This window comes from Cervus canadensis, chromosome 5 (genome assembly GCF_019320065.1).
Source record: "Cervus canadensis isolate Bull #8, Minnesota chromosome 5, ASM1932006v1, whole genome shotgun sequence".
Lineage (NCBI taxonomy): Eukaryota > Metazoa > Chordata > Mammalia > Artiodactyla > Cervidae > Cervus > Cervus canadensis.
The window spans coordinates 94,051,332-94,076,682 of NC_057390.1; the positions used below are offsets into that span (position 1 = coordinate 94,051,332).

At 56.1% G+C, this 25,351-nt stretch overlaps 1 protein-coding gene and 2 pseudogenes across 3 annotated transcripts; all 3 read left to right on the forward strand.

Annotated features, from left to right (window-relative positions):
* Positions 1-7,923: 7,923 nt before the first annotated feature.
* On the forward strand, positions 7,924-20,778 carry CERCAM (cerebral endothelial cell adhesion molecule). Of its 3 annotated transcripts, none has more exons than XM_043469721.1 (13): positions 7,924-8,342; positions 10,747-10,857; positions 11,012-11,129; positions 11,792-11,926; positions 12,064-12,268; positions 15,523-15,642; positions 15,958-16,034; positions 16,133-16,239; positions 17,383-17,515; positions 18,836-18,963; positions 19,145-19,348; positions 19,732-19,984; positions 20,260-20,778. In XM_043469721.1, exons 1-12 carry the CDS (start codon positions 7,969-7,971, stop codon positions 19,982-19,984), a joined length of 1,965 nt encoding a protein of 654 aa, XP_043325656.1. In that variant the 5' UTR covers positions 7,924-7,968; the 3' UTR covers positions 20,260-20,778. The 3 variants fall into 3 exon arrangements, with proteins under 3 accessions (XP_043325656.1, XP_043325657.1, XP_043325658.1); XM_043469722.1 differs by lacking the exon at positions 7,924-8,342 and adding an exon at positions 8,529-8,789; XM_043469723.1 differs by lacking the exon at positions 7,924-8,342 and adding an exon at positions 9,106-10,085.
* LOC122442776 lies at positions 9,934-10,029 on the forward strand (annotated as a pseudogene).
* Positions 20,779-21,024: 246 nt separating the features above from the next.
* LOC122442528 lies at positions 21,025-24,688 on the forward strand (annotated as a pseudogene).
* The last annotated feature ends 663 nt before the right edge of the window (positions 24,689-25,351 follow it).

Here is a 25,351-nt window from a genome sequence, read left to right on the forward strand (position 1 = left end):
ACCTGGGTCCCCTGCACTGGGAGCATGGAGTCTTAGCCACCGAACCACCAGAGAAGTCCCCTATTTTATTTTTTTTAATATTTATTTATTGACTTTTAAAAAATTAATCTATTTTTGGCTGTGCTGGGTCTTCGTTGCTGTGCGGGCTTTTGTCTAGTTGCAGAAAGCAGGGGCTACTCTCTAGCTGTGGTGCACAGACTTCTCATTGCAGTGGCTTTTCTTATTGTGGAGCTCCTTCGGGCTCCAGGGTGCACAGGCTCAGTAGTTGTGGTGCACAGGCTTCGTTGCTTGCTCCAAGGCATGTGGGATCTTCATGGATCAGGGATTGAACCCATGTCTCCTGTATTGGCAGGCAGATCCTTTACCACTGAGCCACCAGGAAAGCCCTTATTTACTTATTTGGCTGCGCTGGGTCTTAGCTGAGGCATATGGGCATCTAGTTCTCTGCCCAGGGATCAAACCTGTGCCACCCGCATTGGGAGAGTGGAATCTTAGCCACTGAACCACCAGGGAAGTCCCCGGGTTGTGGTTTATAGTCACAATAGGAAGGAGTAACATTTCCCACCCACTCTGACTGTGTCAGGTACAGATCAACCGCTTTACCTGCTTTATCTCATCCTTTTCACAAAAAAATCAACAGTAGATACTGTTGTTATATCCATTTTCCAGCTTTGGATACGGAGATTCTGAGAGGTAAACTCCCTTGCCCAAACCCAGTCTGCCGGGAAGCAGGAAAGCTGGGATCTCAGCCCAGGCTGACCGCTGCCACCGAGAGGAATGATCCGCTAATAACACTTGGAAGGTGCTGAGCACAGAGCCTGGCACTGCTCCCGACTCAGCCCACGGAGCCGGTGGTGGTGTGATTCCACCCGTCAGCTTCCCATTTCACAGACGGCGCTACTGAGGTTTAGACCAGAGAAAGAAAGCCTGGGGTGAGACGTTCAGGGAAGCTGAAACAGCAACCCACCAGGGCCAGCCAGAGAGGCCGGCAACCTGGTTGGAGTTTCAAAGCCCGGTTCTGTGTGGGCTTGAGCTAGTGACTTAGTTTCACCATGCCCTGGTGTTCTCATCTATAAAATGAAGGTATTCCCTACTTCACAGGGTGGTTGTGAAAATTCAATCAGATGATGCATTTCAAGCACTTAGCACAATGCCTGGCACACAGCACACAGTTAATGAAAGCTATTCCTCTTATTATGCTGAATGGGGTATCGTTTATCCTTTTGAACCTTCCTCTCACCTGGGGTCACCTGAGGACAAGGCCCTGTTGAGGGGAGGGGCTGCGGGTTGGGTTCACAGTTGTTGAGTGGGGGTGGGGACAGTAATGCTTGGCCTGCTTGGGGGTCTCTAGAAGTGTGGCAACGGGCTACTGCTGCAGGTTGCCGGTCGGAGGAAGGCCAAAGGGATCAGGGTGGGAGGGGCAGGGGCTGCCTGGGCCCAGAGGAGTTAACAGCTCCCAGGCCCTGGCCCAGCGGGGCTGCCACGCTGCAGTCCAGCCGCAGCAACGCAGCAGGCAACGATCTTAGCAGAGGAGCCAGGGCGGCTTCGTGATGGGCAAAACAGCTGGCTGCCCGGGGAAAACAGCTGGCTGGGCCCCAGCCTCCTGAAGACCGGGGCAGAGCCTCAGAGGACAGCTCCACATCTGGGCTCCTGGGAGAGGAGGGCCTGGCCAAGAGCAAGAGGGTGGTCCTTTGGGGTGGGGTGGGCGTTTGGTGGGACCCTTGGAGATGAGGGGCAGATTCCTGGAGCGAAGGCCGGAGCTATGCTAGGTCTAAGCAGAGTGGTGACTGCAGCTTGGATTTGGGGGGAGGGTCTCAGTCTCCCCTCAGATAGGAAGGATGAGGGGCAGCAGAGCAGATGGGGGGCAAGACTGCACTCGGCTCTGGGTCATCTTGGGCCCCGGCTTGGAACCGGAGGTGGGAGGGAGCCCGGTGGGGGCTCCTGGACCCCCACCTGCCGACCAGCATACCAGGACCAGGATCCGTGTGTGGGGTCCTCCTCCGGCTTGGAACCTGGGCTCCCTTGGCCACAAAGCAGGACAGGGGCCCAGAGAGCCCCCAACCCAGGAGACGTGAAGCTAGCAGCTGGTAAGAGCTCCATCCGTGCATCCCCTCTGCTGTGGGCTTCCCCTCCCCATCTACTTGGCTGCCAGGCTGTGAAGACCTCCAGCCCTGGGGCTCTGTCTGGGTTTTGGGGTACCTCTAGGCTGCCCCCACCCAGTGGAAGGGAAGCGGCACCTGAGACCTTGCGGTAGGTTGGGCAAGGAAGGCAAAGGGTTAATGGGGGTGTGGCAGGGTCCACCAGACCACAGCCACCTGCCAGGGCTCCTGACCCCCAACTCCTATAGGCCGGAGACCCCTAATTTCTCTCTGACCTAAGGGTCTCCTCTCACCCACCCTCCTAACCTCCAGGAAAAGGGGGTTGGCCTTCACCTTTGGTGTGCCAACCTCAGAGCCCCCCCCCCCCCCCCGATGAAGGCCCCTCTGCAGAGTCTTCGCCAGTGGGCAGACCTTGGAGCTGAGGCTCCCAGAGGGAAGAAGAGGGTGCTGGGGAGGGGGACAGTCCTTCCAGGGTCTCTATTTCTGGAAACCAGAGTGGAGCCTGAGGCACTGGCGCCACCACCTGGCTTTGGTCAGAACTACCATGGCTGAGGGATGGGGGTGAAGGTGCTGGTTGGGGCAGGAATCTGCAGCCCAGCTAGATGTTGGTCCAGGGTGGTCTGGGTCCTATTCAGCCAGATGGACACAAATATTTTTTCCTAGGCATGACCCCAAGAATGAGACCTTAGGCCCCATAGAACAGCAGCTTCAGTCTTGAGTCGGTACCAAAATCACCTGAAAGGCTCGTTGGTTTGTTTAACTTCCACTCCCAGAGTTTCTGATTCAGCCAGCATGGAGAGGTGCTGCTGCTGGTCAGCCGCTCAGTCGTGTCCGATTCTCTGCGACCCCATGGACTGCAGCCCACCAGGCTCCTCTGTCCATGGGATTCTCCAGGCAAGAGTACTGGAGTGGGTTGCCATTTCCTCCTCCAGGGGATCTTCCCGACCCAGGGATGGAACCAGCATCTCCCGAGTCTCCTGCATTCTTTACTGCTGAGCTACCAGGGAAGCCCAGGTATGGGGCGTGCATGCATGCTCAGTCGCTTCAGTTGTGTCTGACTCTCTGCAACCCCACGGACCATGGCCCACCAGCCTCCTCTGTCCATGGGATTCTCCAGGCAAGAATACTGGAGTGGGCTGCCATTTCGTTCTCCAGTAATAAAGTATGAAGTGAGTGAAGTGAAGTCGCTCAGTCGTGTCCAACTCTTTGCGACCCCATGGACTGTAGCCCACCAGGCTCCTCTGTCCATGGGATTTTCCAGGCAACAGTACTGGAGTGGGTTGCCATTTCCTTCTCCACAGGTATGGGGAGGGGCCTAGAAACTTGCATTTCTAACAACTTCCAGGTGAGGCTGATGCTGGCTGGTCCAGGGACCCTGCTTGAAGAATCACTGCTTTAGTGTTTTCTGAGTTTGATGTCATATTACCTTTGCAGAGTATGCTTTATTTTTATATTATGGGGCAAATATATATATATATATATATATATTTATGTATATATGTATATATATATATATATGAGTGTCAGTAAGAATACAGGTGCTTGATCAGCCCACCCTAGTCAGTAACATCATATTTCTATTGTGAGCCCACCCAATGCCTGGCTAGCCCTACTGTAGGGCTGGGATAAGTGGTGAAGAAGGCAGACAGGTCCTTGCCTCAGAACTCACAGCCAGGCAGGTCTGGCGTGTGATCTTTCCACCTGCAGGTCTGATAAAAGGCAGTTCACAACAAGGTCCAGTGCGGAACCTGGTTTCACATTCTACTGCCCCTGCATAGATCTTCCCCATTCAGTCCCAGCCCACATCACACACTGTGAGTCACCTGACTCCTCCCTCCATTTCTCACATCTAACCCATTGTACATCTCAGTCCTGCCCATCATCAACTCTCCTGGTTACATGCTTTCCTGGGCTTCCATCTTTGCCCCCAGAGTCCACCCTCTGAGCTGCAGCCAAAGTGATCTTTTTAAGACAAACCATGTTACTCCTCTGCTTACACTCTCCAATGTCTTCCTATTGCACTTTGCACCGACTACCCTGGTCTCCTTGCTTGTTCCCACCACAGGGCCTTAGCCCCTTCTCCATGTGCAACAACGTCTCCCAGATCTCCTCTTGGCTGGCTCCCTCCTCCGGCTGGCTCCAGAACGTCTTCACTGACCTCTCTATTCAATGTTGCCTCCCACCCTCAGATACTCTCTGTTCTCGTTAACTTGTTTTACTTCGTTCATAGCATTTACTGTTCTCTGAAGTTATTTATTCATTTGTCAGTTTGCTTGTCTCCTGTCTGTCTTCCCTCATCAGAATGTGAGCACCCTAGGAACAGAGACCGAACCTCTGTATCCCCAGTACCTAGAATTCTACCTGCACATGCCATGTGCTCGATAAATATTTGCTGAGTGAATGGGACTATATAGGATGCAATGCAGGGGTAGGTCCCCCAACATGACATTGGGGAAGGCTTTCCAGAGGGCCTGGAGGAGTTGACCAGAAAGAGAAAGACCAGTATAAGCTGAGGAATTTTTTTAAAAAAAGGACATGGGAAAGTCTTAAAGCATGGAATGTTCTGGAAACTGTACATAGTCCAGTTTGGCTGGGGCAGGAGATAGGGAAGAGGAAGTCAGAGAAGATGGAGAAGCATCAGGCAGGCCATGAAGGATCTCCTTGTTCCTAGAGGAATCTGAGCTCTATGCTGAGGGCAGTGGCCGCCCCCAATGGGTGCAACATCATGTCGTTTAGAAAGGACTACTGAGGGAATTCCCTGGTGGTCCAGGGGTTAGGACTTGACTCTTTCACTGCAGAGCGAGGGGCCCAGGTTCCATCCTTGGCTGAGGAACTAAGATCCCTCATGTGAAGTCACTCAGTCATGTCTGACTCTTTGCGACCCCATGGACTGTGCCCACCAGGCTCTTCTGTCAATGGGATTATACCAAACAATTATACTGGAGTGGGTTGCCATTGTCTTCTCCAGGGAATCTTCCCGACCCAGGGATGGAACCTGGCTCTCCTGCATTGCAGGTAGACTCTTTACTGTCTGAGCCGCGAGGGAAGCCTCTCATGCTGTGCGGTGTGGCCAAATTTTAAAAAAAGAAAAAGAAAGGACTGCTCAGTGCAGAACGGTTTCCAGGTAGAAAGCCTGGGGTAGGGGTGTGAGTGCTGGGAGGTGCAGTGGCCCGGGGGAGTGGTGCTGACGCTCTGAGCCACACGTGTGCCCACATGCAGGAGACACTGAGGTGGTCTGGCCACAGCGAGAGTGTGGAGTGGGCGGAGAGAGAGGCACTTATCGTTAGGTCCCCAAGTTGGAGGGAGGCCACTGGAGTGGGAGCCAGTTTGGAGGAAAGACTGGGGTTCTATTTTAGACAGATGGGTCCAGGTGGGAAGTGGAAACACATGTCAGTTTTGCAGAAAGAAGGAGTGGTGTATGAGGTCAGGTGTCGGAGGGAGCTCTCCTGTATGAGGAGGAATTCCACTCCGGGAGGGGCCAGGAGGAATGCAGGTCTTGGCAGGAGCAGTTTGGCTGGAGAGGCCTTGGTGTGTGTCAGGCAGGGAATGAAGGTGGGGAAGTGAGACCAGAAGCAAAGCATAGGTCACATCCCCCTTTCCAGAGGTTTGGAGGGAAGGAGACAGATAGGGCTGCCGCTGGGGGCCAGCAGGCAGCTAACTGTATTTCATATTTTAAGTTGGGGGAGCTTTAAGTCCTTTGGAATGTTGAAGGAAGGATCCAGAAGAGAGGGGTGTTGGTGATCCAGGAAGGGCAAAGGGATGGCTGTTTTTCTGAAGTCCAAGGATGGTTCTGTTATGAGAAAGGGGTGCTCTTCCACGATAACAGGTGGTGATAGAAGAGACGGGTTTGGTGGCAGGGGGTGGAAGGTTTGGAAGCTGGAAATGAGAGTTCACAGGTGATGGCTTCTCTCTCTTTTATTAAAAAAAATATATATTATTTTGGGTCACCAAAATTATTTTGCTGCGCGGACTTTTTCTGTCATTGCAGTGAGCAGGGGTGCCTCTCTAGTTGCGGTGTGCAGGCTTCTCATTGCGGTGGCTTCTCTTGTTGCAGAGCAGGGGCTCTAGGGCGTGCGGGCTTCAGGAGTTGCAGCTTCTGGGCTCGGTAGTTGTGGCTCCCAGGCTCTGGAGCACAGACTCCACAGCTGTGGGGCACAGGCTTAGTTGCTCTGTGGCATGTGGGATCTTCCCGGATCAGGGATCCAACCTGTGACTCACGCATCGGCAGGAGGATTCTTTACCACGGAGCTACCATGGAGGCCCCCCTCACTCCAAAAAATATTTATTTGGCTGCCTGGGGCCTTAGCTGCGACAGACACCAGACACGCAGGCTCTTTGTTGTGGCTAGTTTTCTTTGTAAACCTAGTTTGGCCTGGAGGCATGTGGGATCCTAGTCCCCCCACCAGGAATCAAGCCCAGGTCCCCTGTGTTGGAAGGCAGACTGGTAACCACTGGACCACCAGGGAAGTCCAAGGTGATGGCTTCTCTTTTCTCCAGGAAGGGCAGGGAGATGTTCACTGGGGTAGGGAGAGGAGAGTGAGGGCGTCAGAAGATCAAGCTGGTGAAATACCACTGGGCGGGGTGGGGAGGCGGGAGGGAGGGCAGGAGCCCAGGGAAACCGAATTGTTGGGCTCAGTGCAAGGCCAGTGGGGAGTGGAGATCCGGAGTGTGCCCCAAAGGAAGATGGCTATAGGGTTTTTCCAGGCAGGAGTGATGGGGGAAACCTGGGGCAAGGGAGTCAGCAACTGGCTGGACCACTGCGTGGGCTGGGGAGGCAGAGAGGTGAAGGTGGGAAGGGTCAGTGCATTGGGAGAAGAAGGACGACTTGAGGTGAGGGAAGAATCTGGAAGCCCCCATGACTAATAGCATGGGCAGAAGCTCTGGGATAACCCTGGGATGGGTGAAGTGAGGGACGCTGCTTTGCTTTACAAGAGAGTATCCTCGGGACTTCCCCTGGCAGTCCAGTGGTTGGCTCCTTGCTTCCAATGCAGGGGGCAGTGTGGGTTCAGTCCCTGGCTGGGGAACTAAGATTCCACATGCTTTGCAGCTTGGTTTGGGGGTGGGCTTCCCTTGTGGCTCAGCTGGTAAAGAATCCACCCGCAATGCGGGAGACCTGGGTTCGATCCCTGGGTTGGGAAGATCCCCTGGAGAAGGGAAAGGCTACTCACTCCAGTATTCTGGCCTGCAGAATTCCATGGACTGTATAGTCCATGGGGTCACAAAGAATTCCATGGACTACAGTCCATGGGGTCGCAGAGTCAGACACAACTGAGCAACTTCCACTTCACTTCACTTCTAAGCCAGTTAGGGGTGGGGGATAGAAAGAAGCAACCCTGCAAGGGGAGGGACTCATTTCCCCTTGATGTTTTGGGGGAGGGACCTCAGGCCTTCCATTGTAGGGCCACCGGGGTGAGGGGCTGAATGGAAGGAGAGTCTGGCTTCTCCAGTCCTGGCTTCCAGCCCCAGGAATTCTCCCCTGCCAGGCTCCATGCATAGAATTCAAGTGCATTCACGCTCTCAAGGAATCCTTGCTAGATGGGCGCTGTTACAGCCCAATTCTACCCAGGAGGACCTGAGGCTCAGGAGAAAAGTGACCTACCGGCAGGCCCCACCACTGGTGCCTCCAGGGCCCTCCTCTTCCCTAAGAGAGGCTGGATACCCAGCAGGGGCCTCAGGACTCCGACTCTGACCAGACACTGGAGTCACCCTGCTTTGGAGGTGGGGGTCTGTGAGGGGCTGTGTGGTGCCCCTTGTTCTATACTCAGTCTAAGAGTAGGCTTTGCTCTCCTAAAGGCTCGGAGCGGTGCTGGTGCTGGCGACGGAGGAGGACGATGACGCGCGGGAGACGCCAGGCTCGGACCGCGGCGGGATGGCGCTCGCAGGTCAGGGGAACCCCACCTCCCGCTCCCCGCACCCCTTAGCGGGTCTGGCTCTGCGAAGTTCCGTCTGGGCCCGCCAGAGGGCGCCCGGGGACGGGGCGGCGGAGGAGCCGGGAGCCCGGGAACCTGGGAAAGGGCTGTGGCGGTGTCGCCGGGTCCGCACGCAGCTCAAGTCCGAGGGTCGGAGGGATGGCCAGGCAGTCCGGATTCAGGGGAGTTGGGCGCTCCGTGAAGCCGGATTCCGGGGATTGCACGCCCCGGGGGGGAGTCGTAGTCGAGTTATTCTGAGACGCCGCGGCGGCTCGGAAGCCGTCGCCCCACGACCCTCCAGCCGGGAAGAGGCTGCTCCCGGATCGCGTCTGGGGTGGGTGTCCGGGCCCTGGTCCTGCGATGCCCCGGGCCGAGGAGAGGACATCTGAGAATCTATGGATAGGGATGGGGAGGGGAGTGGGAGCCTTCTTGGGAGGGGGTGGTACATCCCCCCACCCCACTCCGGGCCCGCCTCGGCCCCGCCCCGGGCCCAGGCCCCGCCCCGGGCCCGGCGGCACCGCCCACTCCCCTCGGCGCGGCCGGGAGCCCCGGGGGCCGCCGCCGCCGCCGCCCGAGCGCCCGCCATGCGCGCTGCCCCCGCCGCCCCGCTGCTCCAGCTGCTGCTCCTGCTGGGGCCGCGGCTTGAGGCTGCGGGAGCCGCGGAGCCGCCGCTGCCCACCGTGGTCCTTGCCATCCTGGCCCGCAATGCCGAGCACTCACTGCCTCACTACCTGGGCGCGCTGGAGCGGCTGGACTACCCCCGGGCCAGGCTGGCCCTCTGGTGAGATAGACCCGGGCTTTGGCACCCACTGGGCATCTACCCCCCGCCCCAGCCCCACCGACAGCCCGGGCTCCAGCTGGCCCCATCTGCTCCCTGCCCAGACACCACCCAGACAGGCCCCTCCCCTCGCAGACAGGCCCTCCAGCAACCCGAGCCCCCTGGCGGGTCCCCTTGTCCCCTTGTACCTGCAGACTGACCTTGGAGGCCTTGGGTTGGCACAGGGACACCCATCCCTCATTCTGGCCCCTGCTCCTCCTTCGGGACCTCCTCTAGGTGTAAGTTGGGCCCAACCCCTCTTGCTCCAGCCCACCAGAGCTGAAACTTAAGCCGTGGGACCTGTGGTTGGCCTGACAGAGTGGGGCCAACGGGAGCAGCTGGCGTCCCCTGGGGCCCGATGTGGCAGAGTTCAGCAGGCCTGGGAGTTCCTGGGGAGCCCGTAGGGGTGTTGTCAGTCCTGGGCTCCATGCTGCTCTGTGGTGGTGGGGGGGTCACACCAGCTCCCCCTTCCCCAGGGCTGGTTCCAGCCTCTCTCAGAAGAGGGCTGGGTCCTGCCGGCCAAGGACAAAGCCCCTTCGTCTCTCCCCCTAGGTGTCCCTACAGGGCCCTGGAATCAGAGGCCACAGTCTGTGGAAGCCAGAACAGGGAGGAGTCCCAAGCTGAAGTTGGGGATAAACTGAGAGAAATGACCAAACTACTCTCCCCAACTCACCCGAGTTGGGCTGGGGGTGGAGCTGTGGCCTGGGGAGGCCGCCCACAATTACCAGTCTGGGAGTTTAGTTAGTTCCCACCCCCAAAAGACTTGACACGTAGTTAGTCTTCAGTTCTGGAGACTTGGCTTAAAGGGGCAGCATCACCGAAAGCCTGGGCTCTTGGCTAACGCCCCCTCACCCCCCTCTGTCGTGAGAGCCCCTTCGGAGAGGCTGTGCCTGGTGACCTTGGAGCTCAGGCCCATCAGGTCTTCCCAGGGATGCTCAGGGTGTGGTTTGGTCCTTATTACAACTTCCTGGTGGAGGGAAGCAGCAGCTCCTCTGTCCAGTCCTGATTCAGAGAGGGGAGGGGACTAACCTGAGGTCACACAGCAGGCAAGGAAGAAAACCAGGGAATATGGCGGGGGTGTTCCTCAAAGTTGAGGTCCTTCTCATCTTTCAAAATGCATTTGAGTGGATGCAGACAGCCCCCCTGGGGAGCGTATGCGGCCTGTTGCCCGTCCAGGTTGCCCTAAGGAGCCCTGGAGACAGCCCTTTCCAGTGGACATTCGTGACTGGCGTGCTGTCCCCAAATCTAGGCTTCAGACTGGTAAGTGTGGCAGAAAGCCCCACGACACAGTGGCCAGGGTCCACACTGACCAAGTAGTAATGTCCATCTGTACCAAGCTTCCGAACAAGGAACATGTGACTGAGGCCCTCCCTAGGGCCAAGTTCAAGTTCCCTGGCCGCCAGTCGATCCACATCTCCAAGAACTGGGGATTTACTAAGTTTAAGGCTGGTGAATTTGAAAACATTGTGGCAGAAAAGCAGCTCATCCCCGATGGCTCTGGGGTCAAATACATCCCTCCCTCTGGACAAATGGCAGGTCTTGCACTCATGAGAGCCTTGGCGCTGTCCCCTCCTTATTCATGGCCACCAATAAATCCTAGTTGCCTGTCCAAAAAAATAAAGAAAGAAAATGCATTTGAGTTCTGTCATCTCAGCCTCTGAACATGCCAGGACGGCTTTTAGTTACAGAGGGAGAAAGTGAGTCCAGAGAGGGTCTGGAGCTGCCTGGGGTCACACAGTGGAACACAGACCTATGATTGGGGCCTGGCTGTCCGCCTTCCTCTGTAGCACACCTACCTCCTCTGCTTCCAGGAGAGGCCAGTCCTGCAGGGGATGGTGCTCCAGGGGTCAAGGCTGCCTCAGGGTTTGGTCCTTTAGTGGCTGTGCCACCCCCCCCACCCTTCTTCCTCCTGTCTCCCCAGGTGTGCCACGGACCACAATGTGGACAATACTACAGAGATGCTACGGGAGTGGCTGGCTGCTGTGGGCCATGATTATGCAGCTGTGGTCTGGAGGCCTGAGGGGGAGCCCAGGTGTGGCCTGAGGGCCAGGGTTCTGGGGAAGATGGGCAACAGAGATGGGTGTAGCCCAGAGAGGGAAAGGGACAGCTTTGAGTCACAGCCTCCAGGCTAGGGCTCTGACCACATGCACCTACCCATGGAGCATCTCATCTCTTTACCACCTCAGATCCTACCCAGATGAAGAGGGCCCTAAGCACTGGACCAAAGAAAGGCATCAATTCCTGATGGAGCTGAAACAGGAAGCCTTGACCTTTGCCAGGGACTGGGGAGCAGACTATATCCTGGTAAGAAAGCCTGACCTACGATCGGGCTCCCCACAGGTGGTGGCACCTGTCTTTAACAGAAATCTGGGTGCTATTTAACCATCTATAGGCTGGACCCTTCAGCTAGCAACCTGGATCAAAACCCAGATCAAGTATCGAGCTGGGATCCCTTTGCTTGAGCTCAGACTCTATCCTAAGCCTGGATCCCTGAGACAGGGCTCAAGGTGTATATTGAGACTCGATCCCTGGGCTAGAGTCCAGAGTATAAACTGAGCCTAGTTCCCTGGACTGGAGATCAGGGTTGTTTTTGTTGTTGTTCAGTCTGCTAAGGCTAAGTCATGCCTGACTCTTTGTGACCCCATGGATTGCAGCACGCCAGGCTCCCCTGCCCAGAGGAGATCAGAGTAGGTCTTTGAATTTCCTTCCTAAGGCTTCAGATAAAGTTCTTAGATCAGCAACTCAGGCATAATCTCTGGACCTAGTCCCCGAGCCAGTGCTCCAGACTAAATCCTTGGTCTAGAAACAAATCTCTTGGTTTATAGGTTAGAGCTCTCTGAGGGAACCCCATTGGATTGTGGGAGATATCCTGGGTCCCTGGATATCTGGAGGGATCCCACTCAGTCAGTCCTTGGGAGGCTGCTGCCCAGACAAGGCTGGGGCCTGTGACATCCCCATCCCCACAGTTTGCAGACACAGACAACATTCTGACCAACAATCAGACGCTGCAGCTTCTGATCGAGCAGGGGCTGCCTGTGGTGGCCCCGATGCTGGACTCTCAGACCTATTACTCCAATTTCTGGTGTGGGATCACCCCCCAGGTACGGCCGGGGACACGGGCCTCGGGAACCTTGAGGTCTGGGAGGAGGGACGTGGAGGGCAGAAAGCCCCGGCTGGGGAGCAGTGTCCTGGGGATGGAGGGGCGCCCTCTCACAGCCTGGGGCTACCCCTTCCCCAGGGCTACTACCGCCGCACGGCCGACTACTTCCCTACCAAGAACCGCCAGCGCCGGGGCTGCTTCCGCGTCCCCATGGTGCACTCCACCTTCCTGGTATCCCTGCGGGCTGAGGGGACAGCCCAGCTGGCCTTCTACCCGCCTCACCCCAACTATACCTGGCCCTTCGACGACATCATCGTCTTCGCCTACGCCTGTCAGGCAGCTGGTAAGGTCAGCTCTTCTTGAGCCTTTTTTCGAGGTCTCTGGGCCTTTGCACATGCTGTTCCCTCTGCTCTGCCTGCCCTTCCCCACTCCACAGTTTATCTTGCTAATTCCTAATTGTCCTTTGGATCGTAGGCTTTCTTGGGCCCACTGCCCCAGTAGGTTAGATGTCCTTCTGGCTGTGCCCACCATGGCACTTTCATGTATTCCTTCATTAAGCACATATTTATGGGACACCTACCAGTGCCAAGGGCTTCCTAGGTGGCACTAGTGGTAAAGAACCCACCTGCCAATGCAGGAGACGTGACACACAGATTCGATCCCCGAGTCGGGAAGATCCCCTGGAGGAGGGCATGGCAACCCACTCCAGTATTCTTGCCTGGAGAATCCCATGGACAGAAGAGCCTGGCGGGCTAAAGTCCACAGGGGTGTTAAGAGTTGGACATGACTAAAGCAACTTAACATGCATGCATCAGGTGCTAGGCACCAGGGAGACAGTGGTGAATAAAATCAGGTGGTCCTTGACTTCCTGGATCCTCCAGTCCAGTCAACCAAAGGATCACACAAATCAGTGTCAATCACAATGACAGGAAGAAGAGCTTCTTGATTATAGGTGTTCTGGGAGCTTAGACTAGAGTTGACCTGGTCTCCAGGGAAGGCTTCCTGGAGGATGTAATCACTGGGACTGAGACCTAAAGTATGGGCAGGCATTAACAAGGCAAACAGAGCAAGACAGAGCATTTCAAGCAACAGGACCAGCAGATGCAAAGGCCCTGTGGTGGCTGCGGACACAAGAAGGCAGGCGGCTAGAGCGCGGTACACAAAGAGGGGGCGTAGTGCAGGCTGAGGCAGGAAAGGTGGGTGGAGGCCAGCTTGTGGGGACTTGATGGGCAAGGGTCTGGCCGTTAGCCTGTGGGTGTCAGGTAGCCATCAGAGAATCATCCAGTTGGACTTGAACACTGAAAAAAAATCATTCTGCTGTGCATAATTAATTTTAAGATGAAAGTTACAAGGAAGTATTTGGGTTTGCGGAATTCCCTGGTGGTCCAGTGGTTAGGACTCTGTGCTTTCACTGCCGAAGGCACAGGTTCAAGCTCTCGTCAGGGAATTAAGATCCCGCAAGCCATGCAGCATGGCCAAAAAAAAAAGAAATGTTTGGATTTGGATCAGATAAACCGCAGTCCTAGGAAGAACTGAAGTTGAGAGCAAGACAGAGATGCTGCTGTTGGCATAAGGACCTTGAGAAGGCGGCAGAGAATGTAGTTCACGGTGTGCACTCATGGGTGGTGAGAACATGAAGGCTGTCCGGTGGGTGCAGAACTTTGCTCATGGTCAAGGTGAATTAGAAGTGATGATTCAATCAGGAAATGTTGTACCTGGGCAAGCAGCGTGTGAGGAGTGGCCAGGGAGAAGGGTGTCGTCATCATTATTTTGTGCACCGTGAGGTGACGTCTACCGTGCAGACGTGCAGGAAGAGAAAAGATCTTATCAAGTGCAAGACGTGAGTGAAGGTGAAGCAAATACATGGACGGAAAATGAGAAGAAGCACAGATATTTTCTTTTTTTTGCCACACTGGACAGCTCTTGAGATCTCACTTCCTCAACCAGGGACTAAACCCGGGCCACGACAGTGAAAGCACAGAACCCTCACCACCAGGCCACCAGGGAACTCCCTATTTCCTTATTTCTTCATTCCTACCTCTATGTGTGCCTCAGCTGGTAAAGAATCTGCCTGCAGCTTATCCGTTATTAACTGGTTGGAATATAACCGTGGGCTTATTGATTATTAACTGTTTGAACACATAACACGTGAATGATGGGGTTATTGTGATTGTATTTACCCTTCCTTTGTAAGCCTCAAGGGATTTGGGCTGGTGGGTTTGGACACGTACACATGGGGTATAAAAGATTTTCACAAATGCTGGTCGGGGTCCTTGGCTAAGAGGAGACTCTGCCTTGGGCCCGCCGGTGTAATAAACTGCACTCCACTATCAAAAAAAAAAAAAAGAATCTGCCTGCAATGTGGGAGACCTGGGTTCGAGCCCTGGGTTGGGAAGACCCCCTGTAGAAGGGAACGGCTACTCACTCCAGTATTCTGGCCTGGGGAATTCCAGGGACTGTATAGTTCTTGGGGTGGAAAAGAGTCGGACATGACTGAGCAACTTTATTTGTTTACCGCTACTTGAGTATCAGCCGCTGTTTACTGATTCAAAGGAATTTACTGGTTCAAAGGAATTTAGTGAATGATTTTGTAAAGTTTTTTATTTATATGCAGATATCAATTTTTTTTTTGCGTCATATTGTTTATTTACTTATTCGGCTGCATCGGGTCTTCGTTGTGGCTTACGGGATCTTTTGTTGTGGCGTTTGGGCTTAGTTGCCCCGCGGCACTTGGGACCTAGCTCCCCAGCCAGGGATCAAACCTGCATCCCCTGCACCGGAGGGTGGATTCCCAACCGCTGGACGACTAAGGAAGTCCTGTGAACGGGGGTTTTGTCTCCTTCAGTCACGCTTCCAACCCCTGCACTCCGCCGGGCTGTTTACTCAGTGCTGGGCCTGGAGTTCACTTTTCAGTAGACACCGTGCTTTGAGCGAGCTCCGGGATGGACAGGGAGGCCTGGCGTGCTGCAGTCCACGGGGTCGCAAAGAGTCGGACACGACCGAGTGACTGAACTGGACTGACTGAGCTGCCCTGGAGGATTCACAGTCTGTAGAAGACAAAGGCTAAATAAATGATTATAATAAAGATGACAAACACTGAAGGAATTTAAAAAAAAAAGGCCACTCTGGTTGCCAGGTGGAGGACAGCGCGGCAGGGGCCGGAGATGGGGAGGGGTTAAGTGTAGGGGTCTGGGCCAGAGGTGATGGTGCTGGATTGGGTGAGGGGGATGGGCAGATTTAGAGGGTGGAGCAAGGCCCCGTGGCATCAGGTGGCCATAGCCAGGTGGGAGTTTGCCTGCTTCTTCCTCACTTTAATCCTCTGAGGGCAGGGACGGTCTGTCTTGCTCACTACTCTCGCCCCTGCCCCCAGCTGGTGCCCTGGAGACATCTGTTGAATGAATATATACCATCTCGGCAGAAAGGTCCCTGAGATGTTGTTTGAGCCAAGCCCTATCTCCCTCCAGCCCCACAGATGGGGACATGGGGTCCCAGAGAGGATTCCTATGGTGGTACCGGTAGGACTGGGACTCACACCTGCCGTCTGGGCTCTGAGATCCCCGCCCTGCAGGCCAGCACTCACTCGGTCTCTCTCCACAGGGGTCTCAGTCCACGTGTGCAACGAGCAGCGTTATGGGTACCTGAACGTGCCTGTGCAATCCCACCAGGGGCTGGAGGACGAGAGAGTCAACTTCATCCACCTGATCCTGGAAGCGCTGGGTGAGGCTGCCAGCTGGTGTTGTCCCTCCTCCCCATCACTCCCCGCCCCTCCCATGGGCCCCTTCTCCTTGGCCCCAGACCTGGCTGGGCAGGAATCGGAGCTGGAGTCAACTTCCCCTTCATATCATTCCCTGACTCCAGGCAAGTCGCTTTCCTTGCTGAGCCTCAGTCTGCCCCTCTGAACAGTGGAGGCAGGTGGAGTCTGTGATCTGCTGGGCATCCTGCCAGTGGGGCAGGAATGAGGGGGGCCTTGGACTCCAGGGTGCCGCTGACTTGAGCCAGTGGGGACTCGTGACAGCGGGCTTTCCTCTGCAGTGGATGGGCCCCCCATGTGGGCCTCGGCTCATGTGTCCCGGCCCCCAAAGAGGCCCAGCAAGATGGGGTTTGATGAGGTGAGTCCTCTCGGCCTGCAGGACCGGGGTCAGGAGGCAGGCTCTCCCCTCCACCTGCAGCCTCCCCCCTGCCCCTCCTGCCCCCCTGCCTCCTCCAGGTGTTTGTCATCAGCCTGGCCCGCCGGCCCAACCGCCGAGAGCGCATGCTGACTTCGCTGTGGGAGATGGAGATCTCTGGGCGGGTGGTGGACGCCGTGGACGGCCGGTGAGGCTTCCGGGACGGGGACAGGGCCCTGTGCAGTGCAAGGGGCCCAGGGTGGCCCATTGGGGCTCCCTGAGGGTGGGAAAAGCAGATGATGTGTCGAGCGAGTTTCCTGTTCCAAGGAGTATTCAAAGAGGGCCTGCGTCATTGTGTTTCGGGGAGCCCAGGGCAGACAGAATGGGACAGAATAGACAGAAGGGACCCTTCCTCAGCCCAGAATAGACAGAAGGGGCCCTTCCTCAGCCCACCCGGGGGAGGAGGGTGCAGTGGTTAAGGCCCGGGGTCTGAAGCTCCTGAGCCTGGTCACCAGCTGTGTGGCCTCCGGCAAGTCCTCCCATCTCTCAGCCCTGCTGCGGAAATGGCGAGTAGCTGCCTTCCTCTTAGGGGTTTATAAGGGTTTAGTGAAGATTTCTCCAGGGCCTGACACACAGTAAGTATCCCAAAGGTTAATGGCGTCTTCATTCTGATTATCAGGGCTCTTCTTTTCCCTCCTGAGCCTAGATCCCTGATGGGAGGGGTGCGGGAGCAGGCCACGCACGTTCCCCCAGAGCCAGGGTTCACACGGCCCCCTTGTCCACTGCTCTTGGCTGCATGTGCCCCAGCCTGGTGGACCGCAGGATGTCCAGCCTTTGCTCGGGCCCCTGCCTGAGAAGTATCTGCCCTGCATCCTGGGTGTCTCCTCCTCAGACTGTCTGGCTCCCCTTAGGATTACCCACCCCGCCCGAGGCAGCTCCAGCCCCCTGGTCCAGTCATGATGACTTCAGGCCACATGGAGCAGTAATCAGGCCTCCTCCCTCTCTACTGGGAATCCCTGGTAGTTCAGCAGTAAAGAGTCCGCCTGCAATACAGGAGACCGCTTGCAGTGCAGGAGTCTTGGGTTCAGTTCCTGGTCGGGAAGATGCCCTGGAGAAGGAAACGGCAACCACTCCAGTTTTCTTGCCTGGGAAATCCGATGGACAGAGGAGCCTGGCAGGTTACAGTCCATAGGGTCGCCACGAGTGGTACATAACTTAGCAACTAAGCCACCACCACCGCCACCTCCTTCAAACCAGACTCCAGTGTGACGGTCCCCAATTTGCCCAGTGCAGGCGGCCCTGGGTGGGTCTCTGACGGGCACCCCTGACCCCGTGACACCGTCTCCCTCAGGATGCTCAACAGCAGTGTCATGAGGACCCTCGGCGTGGACCTGCTCCCTGGCTACCAGGACCCCTACTCGGGCCGCACGCTGACCAAGGGCGAGGTGGGCTGCTTCCTCAGCCACTACTCCATCTGGGAGGAGGTGAGGACCCTGCCCCCTCGGCCCACGCCCTTGGGGAAAGCAGGGCACCCCCTCGCCACTCACGACTCCATGCCAGCACTCATGTGACTGGTGGGTGACGGAGCACACCCATGAGGACCCGGGCAGCAGCTGTCAGCCTCCTGTGGGTGCGACCCTTACTGTGTTCACCCCGCGGTATGTACTGAGCACCGGCTGTGTGCTGGGACAGCCTCCGCTCCGAGAACACAGAGGTGAACGCGAAGAATACAGCCGCGCCCTCCTGGGGCAGAGGGACCAGAGCAGGGCGCAGAAATGGAGAAAGAACTCAGTTTACCCTGATCCAGGGAGGTACCGGCTGTGCGAGGGTGTGGACAGGCCTGGCCTCCTGGCCTCCGGTGGGGTCAGCGTGGGCCTCACTGGCGATGGGCTGGGAGAGGAGCCTTCTCAGCAGAGGAAGACGGTGCAGGCCCAGACCCCTGGGGCTGAAGGGGTGGAGGGTGTTGTGTGTGAGAAGAAAGGCCCAAGACTTGGCCAGGCAGCCCCGGCCCGGGGCTGGGGTGTGAGTGCCCGGGAGAGGTCACTGCCTGGACTTGGCCCGAGAGGACCGGGGATGGGGCCCTCAAAGGGGCGCCCCCTCCAGGAGGTGAAGCATAGACACCCTCCTTGTTTTCATTTTCTACTGTTGCCAAAATGCGTTGCGTGTGAGCTTCTGTTTCTGATTTTCTGAACTGAATGCTGCCTCTGAATAGATCAAAAGGTCCCCATTTATTGAGCCGATTTCATACTCTTCTCATACCTCCAAACGTTACAGAAAGTATTTCTTCTCAGGGTGTTAGGAGCTAGGGTCTCTGCCCGACCCCAGCCCAGCCTCACTTCCTTGAGGAGGCGGAAGTGAGGATCCTGGCTCTGTAACCCAGCAGATGCAGGCTCAGACCCCAGCTCGGCCACGTTCGGGCTGGGTGTCCTTGGACTACCGTGGGGTCACTTCCCGATGTCTCCATCTCCCTCCTGCCTCCCGAGGGTCCCTGGAGACGAGCCCTGGGGCCCCTGAGATGAGGCCATACTCAGTGACTGCAGCAAGGGTTCTGATTTCTCTCCTGATCTGCTTGGAGGGCAAGACTGGGAGCCTGGAGGCCCTTGATTACTAGAGCCCCGTGTTGGGGTTTCGATCCCCAGGCCATGGGAAGCCCCAGTAGGCTTTGGAGCAGCTGAGCGACATAGCCAGGGCCGAGCACTTGGCCTGTAACCGAAGCCAGGAGTGTTTGTCAGTGTCAGCCAGGTGGAAGGGGACGACAGCCCGGGTCTAAAGAGCCACCCTCCCACACCCACCTTGTGCCTCAGGTTGTCGCCCGGGGCCTGACCCGGGTCGTGGTATTTGAGGACGACGTGCGCTTTGAGAGCAATTTCAAGGGGCGGCTGGAGCGGCTGATGGAGGAGGTGGAGGTGGAGAAACTTCCTTGGGACCTGATGTAGGCAGCCTGGGCCCCCAGGGGCCAGGGAGAGGGGTGGACCTCCTGGGGACTGCCTTCTCCTTCAGGGAGCCCTGGCCAGCCCCCCACAACCCCGGGCTTGGCTCTGTAGATGGAGTTGGGGACAGTGAGGGCCCTGGGACATCAACAGTGACTCCTGGACCCCTGGTGTCACCTGTAGCTACCTCGGCCGGAAGCAAGTGAACCCCGAGGAGGAGGCAGTCGTGGAGGGGCTGCCGAACCTGGTGGTGGCCGGCTACTCCTACTGGACGCTGGCGTACGTCCTGAGCCTGGCGGGCGCCCGCAAGCTGCTGGCCTCCCAGCCGCTGCGCCGAATGCTGCCTGTAGATGAGTTCCTGCCCATCATGTTTGACCAGCACCCCAAGTGAGTCGCAGGGCAGGGCAGGGTCAGCCTGTCCTCAGAGCCCACCTCAGCAGGTAGTAAGTCCCCTCATTGGGCAGCTGGGGAGACCAAGGCTGGCAGGCTGAGCCACTTCCAGTCACCAAGGAAGAGCCCAGCTTAGCCTTGGCATCAGACCAACCTCTGTGTGAATTCTGTGATGCCCTGTGGTTTCCAGGCAAGCGATTTTCCTATTCTGCACCTCAGTTTCCCCATCTGGAAAATGGGGATAAGAGAAATGCCACCTCAGGATTAGATGCGGAGGGCAGTCAGGTTCCTCGGGGCTGAGGTGCCCGACTCCAGGCTGGCGTGGGTCTGGGGTGGGACGGTTCACCCCAGCCCCCCTGAGCCCACCTTCCCCCGCCCAGTGAGCAGTACAAGGCACACTTCTGGCCGCGGGACCTGCAGGCCTTCTCAGCCCGGCCCCTGCTCGCGGCCCCCACACACTACGCAGGGGACGCCGAGTGGCTCAGCGACACCGAGACATCCTCGCCCTGGGATGACGACAGTGGCCGCCTCATCAGCTGGACCGGCTCCTACAAGACCCTGCGCGGCCCCCGCCTGGACCTGGCGGGCAGCAGCGGGCACAGCCTCCATCCCCACCCCCGGGATGAGCTCTAGGTGAGGGCGGGGCCTCGGTCTTCTCTCCCCGTCAATGGCTGACTCTGTGTTTGGGTCTCAATTCCCCTTCTCGGCTGTCTCCTCTCCCCCTCTCTTTCTTTCTGTGGCTTTGTCTCTGTTTGCATCTTTGTGTCTGCCTTTCTCTGTCTACCTGCTCTCTCTCTAAGCCCATCTCCATCTCTGTCTCTGACTGTCTCTGTGTCTGCATCTCTCTCCATCTCTCTCTATCCAACTCTAATCTTTTTCTACTCCTCTCGCCTCTCCTGTCCCACCAGGGCTAGACGGTGACTCCAGAGGCACACCCGGGAGCAGACCAAAGCTGTCCAGGGGGCACAGCAAGAGCCACCCCCAGGAACCACTGACCCAGTAGAGACCTGGCTGTCCCCTTGGGCATGGCCTCTCTGCCCTCTGGACCTGTCTTCCATCAGGAGAAACCACTGAGATGGGTCCCCTTACCCCAAGGCCATGTAGCCCAAGGGCAGGGCTCATAGGCCCTCTTCCTTGCCAATCTGATTCAGGGCCTGGGGTGGAGGGAGGAAGGGAGGCCCCACCCCCCCATCCTTCAGCATCAAGCTGGGCAGACCCAGGAGGCGTGCCCCCCACTGAGGACCCGGCTGCAGTGGCCCCTCTGCCCCCTTCTACCTCGCTGTCAGCTCCCTACCCAGCTTCACAGCTGTGTCTAACCGGCCACCCTCTTGCCTGGCCAGTGGGAAGTGCAGGGAGATGGGAGGAGGACCTAGCACACAGTAGGCTCTCAATAAAAGCTGGCTGGTGTTGCACTTTTTACTTTTTAACTCCTGGCTGAGCCTCTTTGCGTGTCCTAAAAGGGCTGGGAGGGGGGAGGCGTTCCCTATCTGTGGATGAACAGGTGGAGAGACAGGAGAGGGCAGCCTGGGGGGGCGGAATCAGGTGATCTGGCGTCACCTCCTTAGCCTGCTCATTGGTAAAGGGGCGGTGGGAGCAGAAGTACCTCTTGGGCTGGGTGGGTAAGAAGGAGCTGGAGCCCAGTCCACAGCGAGTGCATACCCACTGCGGCTGGCATGGTCATCGCTGGCCTCGCCTTGCTGGCCAGGGTGGGCCCAGGCCAGACCCAGGGCCACCGGGGCCCCGCTCCCTGTCTTTGGACATTCCCCTGTTTAGTTGGAACCGCTCGCTCTCCTGGAAGTGGCAGGGGAGATCCAGGGCTCCCTTCCCGCCCTGACCAGTGTGGCCACCAGAGGGCGGCAGGTGGCGGAACCTGGACCTTGTGATGCCAGGGCGCCCTCTGCTGGTTTGGTGCCAACAACGGGAAGGGCGCATACCATGCGTGCGTGCCAAGTAGCTTCAGTTGCCTCAGACGCTTTGCGACCCTGTGGATTTGTATAGCCCGCCAAGCTCCTCTGTCCATGGGATTCTTTAGGCAAGAATACCGGAGTGGGGTGCCGTGCCCTTCTCCAGGGGATCTTCCCTACCCTGGAACTGAACCTGGGTCTCCTGTGACTCCTGCATTGGCAGGCAGGTTCTTGACCACTAGCGCCACCTGGGAAACCCATGGAAGGGAGCCTGGGGCTTCTGGAATCTGCCCATTGTCCTCTGGATTACCCACAGTGGCTTCAACTTGTGCTCTCCTGCTTGGAAACTGCCGGCCTCCCTCCCTGCCCACTCCTGGAGGGCCCAGCAGTGGAGACTCTGTGGGTCTCCAATGCCTGCACGCAGGCAGCCGGAGGGGTGGGGAGGTGGCTCCTTGCCTTGCCTCCACCAGTGCAGACCTCCCTCCAGCATTGCAGCCTTCAGGTTTCCTTCTTCGGAGGATCCCCTGCCCCCATTCCCCGCCTTGGCTTGGTTTGTGTAAGCCCTCCTGGCAGAGTCAGTCAGACATCCCCTGGGGGCTGGGCATTCCCTGTCAGTCCCAGGGATGAGGGCTCACTGTGGTTTTAGCCCCAGAGCCTGGCATGGCTCTGGGAAGGACTTTGGGCCAGAGCTATGGAATCGATGCTTTGTTCCTTCCAAGACCAAAAGCCATTGATTCTGGATGGCCATGACCTTGACTAAGTCTCTTCTCCTTCCCAGGCTTCAGGCATCCCTTTCATTCATTAATGTGAACTTTGGTTTTTGCCTGCCCGGCTTGTGGGATCTCAGTTCCCCAACCAGGAATTGAACCCGAGCCCTGAGCAGTGAAAGCTTGGTGTCCTAATCACTGGATCACCGGGGAATTCCATAAAGTGAACATTTATGGAGGACCCTCTGTGGGGCACGTTTGGTTCTAGGGATACAGTGGTGAATACAAAGTTCCCCAAAAAATCACTGACCTTGTAGAGTTGACATTCTAGTGAGGGGGACAGACACAAACAGAGAAGTAAATATTGGAGGGTGGTGAGTTCTACAGAACAAAATTAGGAAAGATCAAGTATGATCGAGACATGAAGAAAGGGGACACGCTATGGGAATATAGGGAGGAAGACCATCCTAGGCCAAGGGCGGAGCATCTGCAAAGATCCTGAGGCAGGAGTGGGCTTCCCAGGGCTCAGATGGTAAAGAAACTGCCTGCAAGGCAGGAGACCTTGGTTCAATCCCTGGGTTGGAAAGATCCCCTGGAGAAAGGAACGGCTACCCACTCCTGTATTCTGGCCTGGAGAAGTCCACGGACAGAGGAGCCTGGTGGGCTACGGGCCATGGGGTCGCAAACAGTTGCACATGACTGAGTGACTGACACTTCACTTTCACTGAGGCCAGGAGTGGGACTGGCAGGTTTAAAAGACACTGAAGGGGTCAGTGTAACTGGAGCAGAATGAGCAAGGAGGAGCCAAGGCCTGAGTGTGACGGGACCAAGGTTGGGGGCCGGAGCAGGAATGTCCTTGGTGGTCATTTTGGCTTTTATTCTGAGGTAACTTATATGCAGAGTACATCATGAGAAATGCTGGGCTGGATGAAGCACAAGCTGGAATCAAGATTGCCGGGAGAAATATCAATAACCTCAGATATGCAGATGACACCACCCTTATGGCAGAAAGTGAAGAACTAAAGAGCCTCTTGATGAAAGTGAAAGAGGAGAGTGAAAAAGTTGACTTGAAGCTCAACATTCAGAAAACTAAGATCATGGCATCCAGTCTCATCTCTTCATGGCAGATAGATGGGCAAAGAGTGGAAACAGTGGCTGACTTTGTTTTTTTGGGCTCCAAAATCACTGCAGATGGTGTCTGCAGCCATAAAATTAAAAGATGCTTACCCCTTGGAAGGAAAGTTATGATCAACCTATACAGCATATTAAAAAGCAGAGACATTACTTTGCCAACAAAGGTCCGTCTAGTCAAGGCTATGGTTTTTCCAGTGTTCATGTATGGATGTGAGAGTTGGACTGTGAAGAAAGCTGAGCCCCAAAGAATTGATGCTTTTGAACTGTGGTGTTGGAGAAGACTCTTGAGAGTCCCTTGGACTGCAAGGAGATCCAACCAGTCCATCCTAAAGGAAATCAGTCCTGGGTGTTCATTGGAAGGACTGATGTTGAAGCTGGAACTCCAGTATTTTGGCCACCTGATCCGAAGAGCTGATTCATTTGAAAAGACCCTGATGTTGGGAAAGATTGAAGGCAGGAGGAGAAGGGGACAACAGAGGATGAGCAGGTTAGCTGGCATCACCGACTCAATGGACATGAGTTTGGGTAAACTCCAGGAGTTGCTGATGGACAGGGAGGCCTGGCGTGCTGTGGTTCATGGGGTCGCAAAGAGTTGGACATGACTGAACAACTGAACTGAACTGAAGGAGTTGAAAATTCCATGAACAGAGTTGCCTGGCAGGCTACAGTCCATGGGGTTGCAAAGAGTTGGACACGGCTGAGCGACTAACACTAAAGGAGCGAGCACTCGGAGGGTTTGAGGCAGTGCGTGTGTTCAGTCACTGAGTTGTGTCCGAGTCTGCGACCCCATGGCCTGTAGCCCACCAGGCTCCTCTGTCCATGGGATTTCCCAGACAGGGATACTGGAGCCAGTTGCCATCTCCTCCAGGCTGAGGCAGAGAATGATACAATCTAATTTTTATTTTAATGTGAATATCCTGGCTCCTCTAATGAATTGTAGTTGGGTCCAGGGTAGAAGTAGGGAGATGGGTTAGGAGCCCATCGTAACAATCCAGGGGAGACATGATGGTGCCTCAGACTGGGGTGTTTACCGGGGGTGGTGAGAGGCACCACCAGCAGAGACACCTGTGGACCACAGTGGGGAGCCCCCCACTGCCGTGTCTAGTCAGGGTCAACCCCACTGTGGTTCTTCCACATCGTCAGTGAACCCTTGGGCTGCATCTCTCTCACGCTGTTTGCAGGCAGAGTTTCAAAGACAGCAAAAAAAAAAATCTTGCATGCTCAGAGCACTGGGGAGATAGGGTTTGGTTATGAGGGTCCTGCTTTCACAGAATTCCAGGATTTATGTGTCATGGTGGTGACTTTTCACACTATCACGGCACTGGTGGGGTCCAACTACAGGAGAAATTCGATGAGAATTTCACCCTGAAGCACGGGTCCTGGCATCTTGTCTGGGGCAAATGCTGTACCTAACACAACGGGTTCCCGGTTTCTCATCGGCGCTGCCAAGGCTGAGTGGCTGGATGGTAAGTGTGTGGTCTTCGGCAGGTGCAAAGGGAGCATGACATGGTGTGGCAGGAGTGGAGGGTTCTGGTTCGAGGAACGGCAAGACCAGCACGAGGCTCACCATCGCTGTCTGTGTTTCATCTTGAGCATCAGCCCTTTCCTTCCGTGACTCAGGAGAGCATTGCTCACCTGTATCTGCTGGTGACAGCCTATGATCTTTGGGCTTTTGCTGCAGTTCCTTGAGTTTCATTATTTGCCTTTCCCTCCTCCAAGTCTAGCTGGATTCCAGAGTTAAGTTTATGATTAGGAAATAAAATCTAAACAACTACAAAAGAAAGAGACAGATTGAGCATGATGTCATAGTTTTGGAACCACATTATTGGAAGAATGGTATTGCCATCAGCTGAAATGGAGAAAACTAGAGTGGGGGGGGCAGAGCTGGATTGAAGCTGGTCTGGGGATCATTTACATCAATTTTTAAAAAACTTAAATTTTTAAAAAACTTAAAAAAATAGGAATTTAGAAAGATGGTAACAATGACCCTATAGGCAAGACAGCAAAAGAGACACAGATATAAAGAACAGGCTTTTGGACTCTGTGGGAGAAGGCGAGGGTGGGATGATTTGAGAGAATAGCATTGAAACATGTCTATTACCATATGTGAAACAGATCACCAACCCAAGTCCGATGCATGAAACAGGGCACTCAAAGCCGGTGCACTGGGACAACCCTGAGGGATGGGGTGGGGAGGCAGGTGGGAGGGGGGGCTCAGGATGGGGGACACGTGTACACCCATGGCCGATTCATGT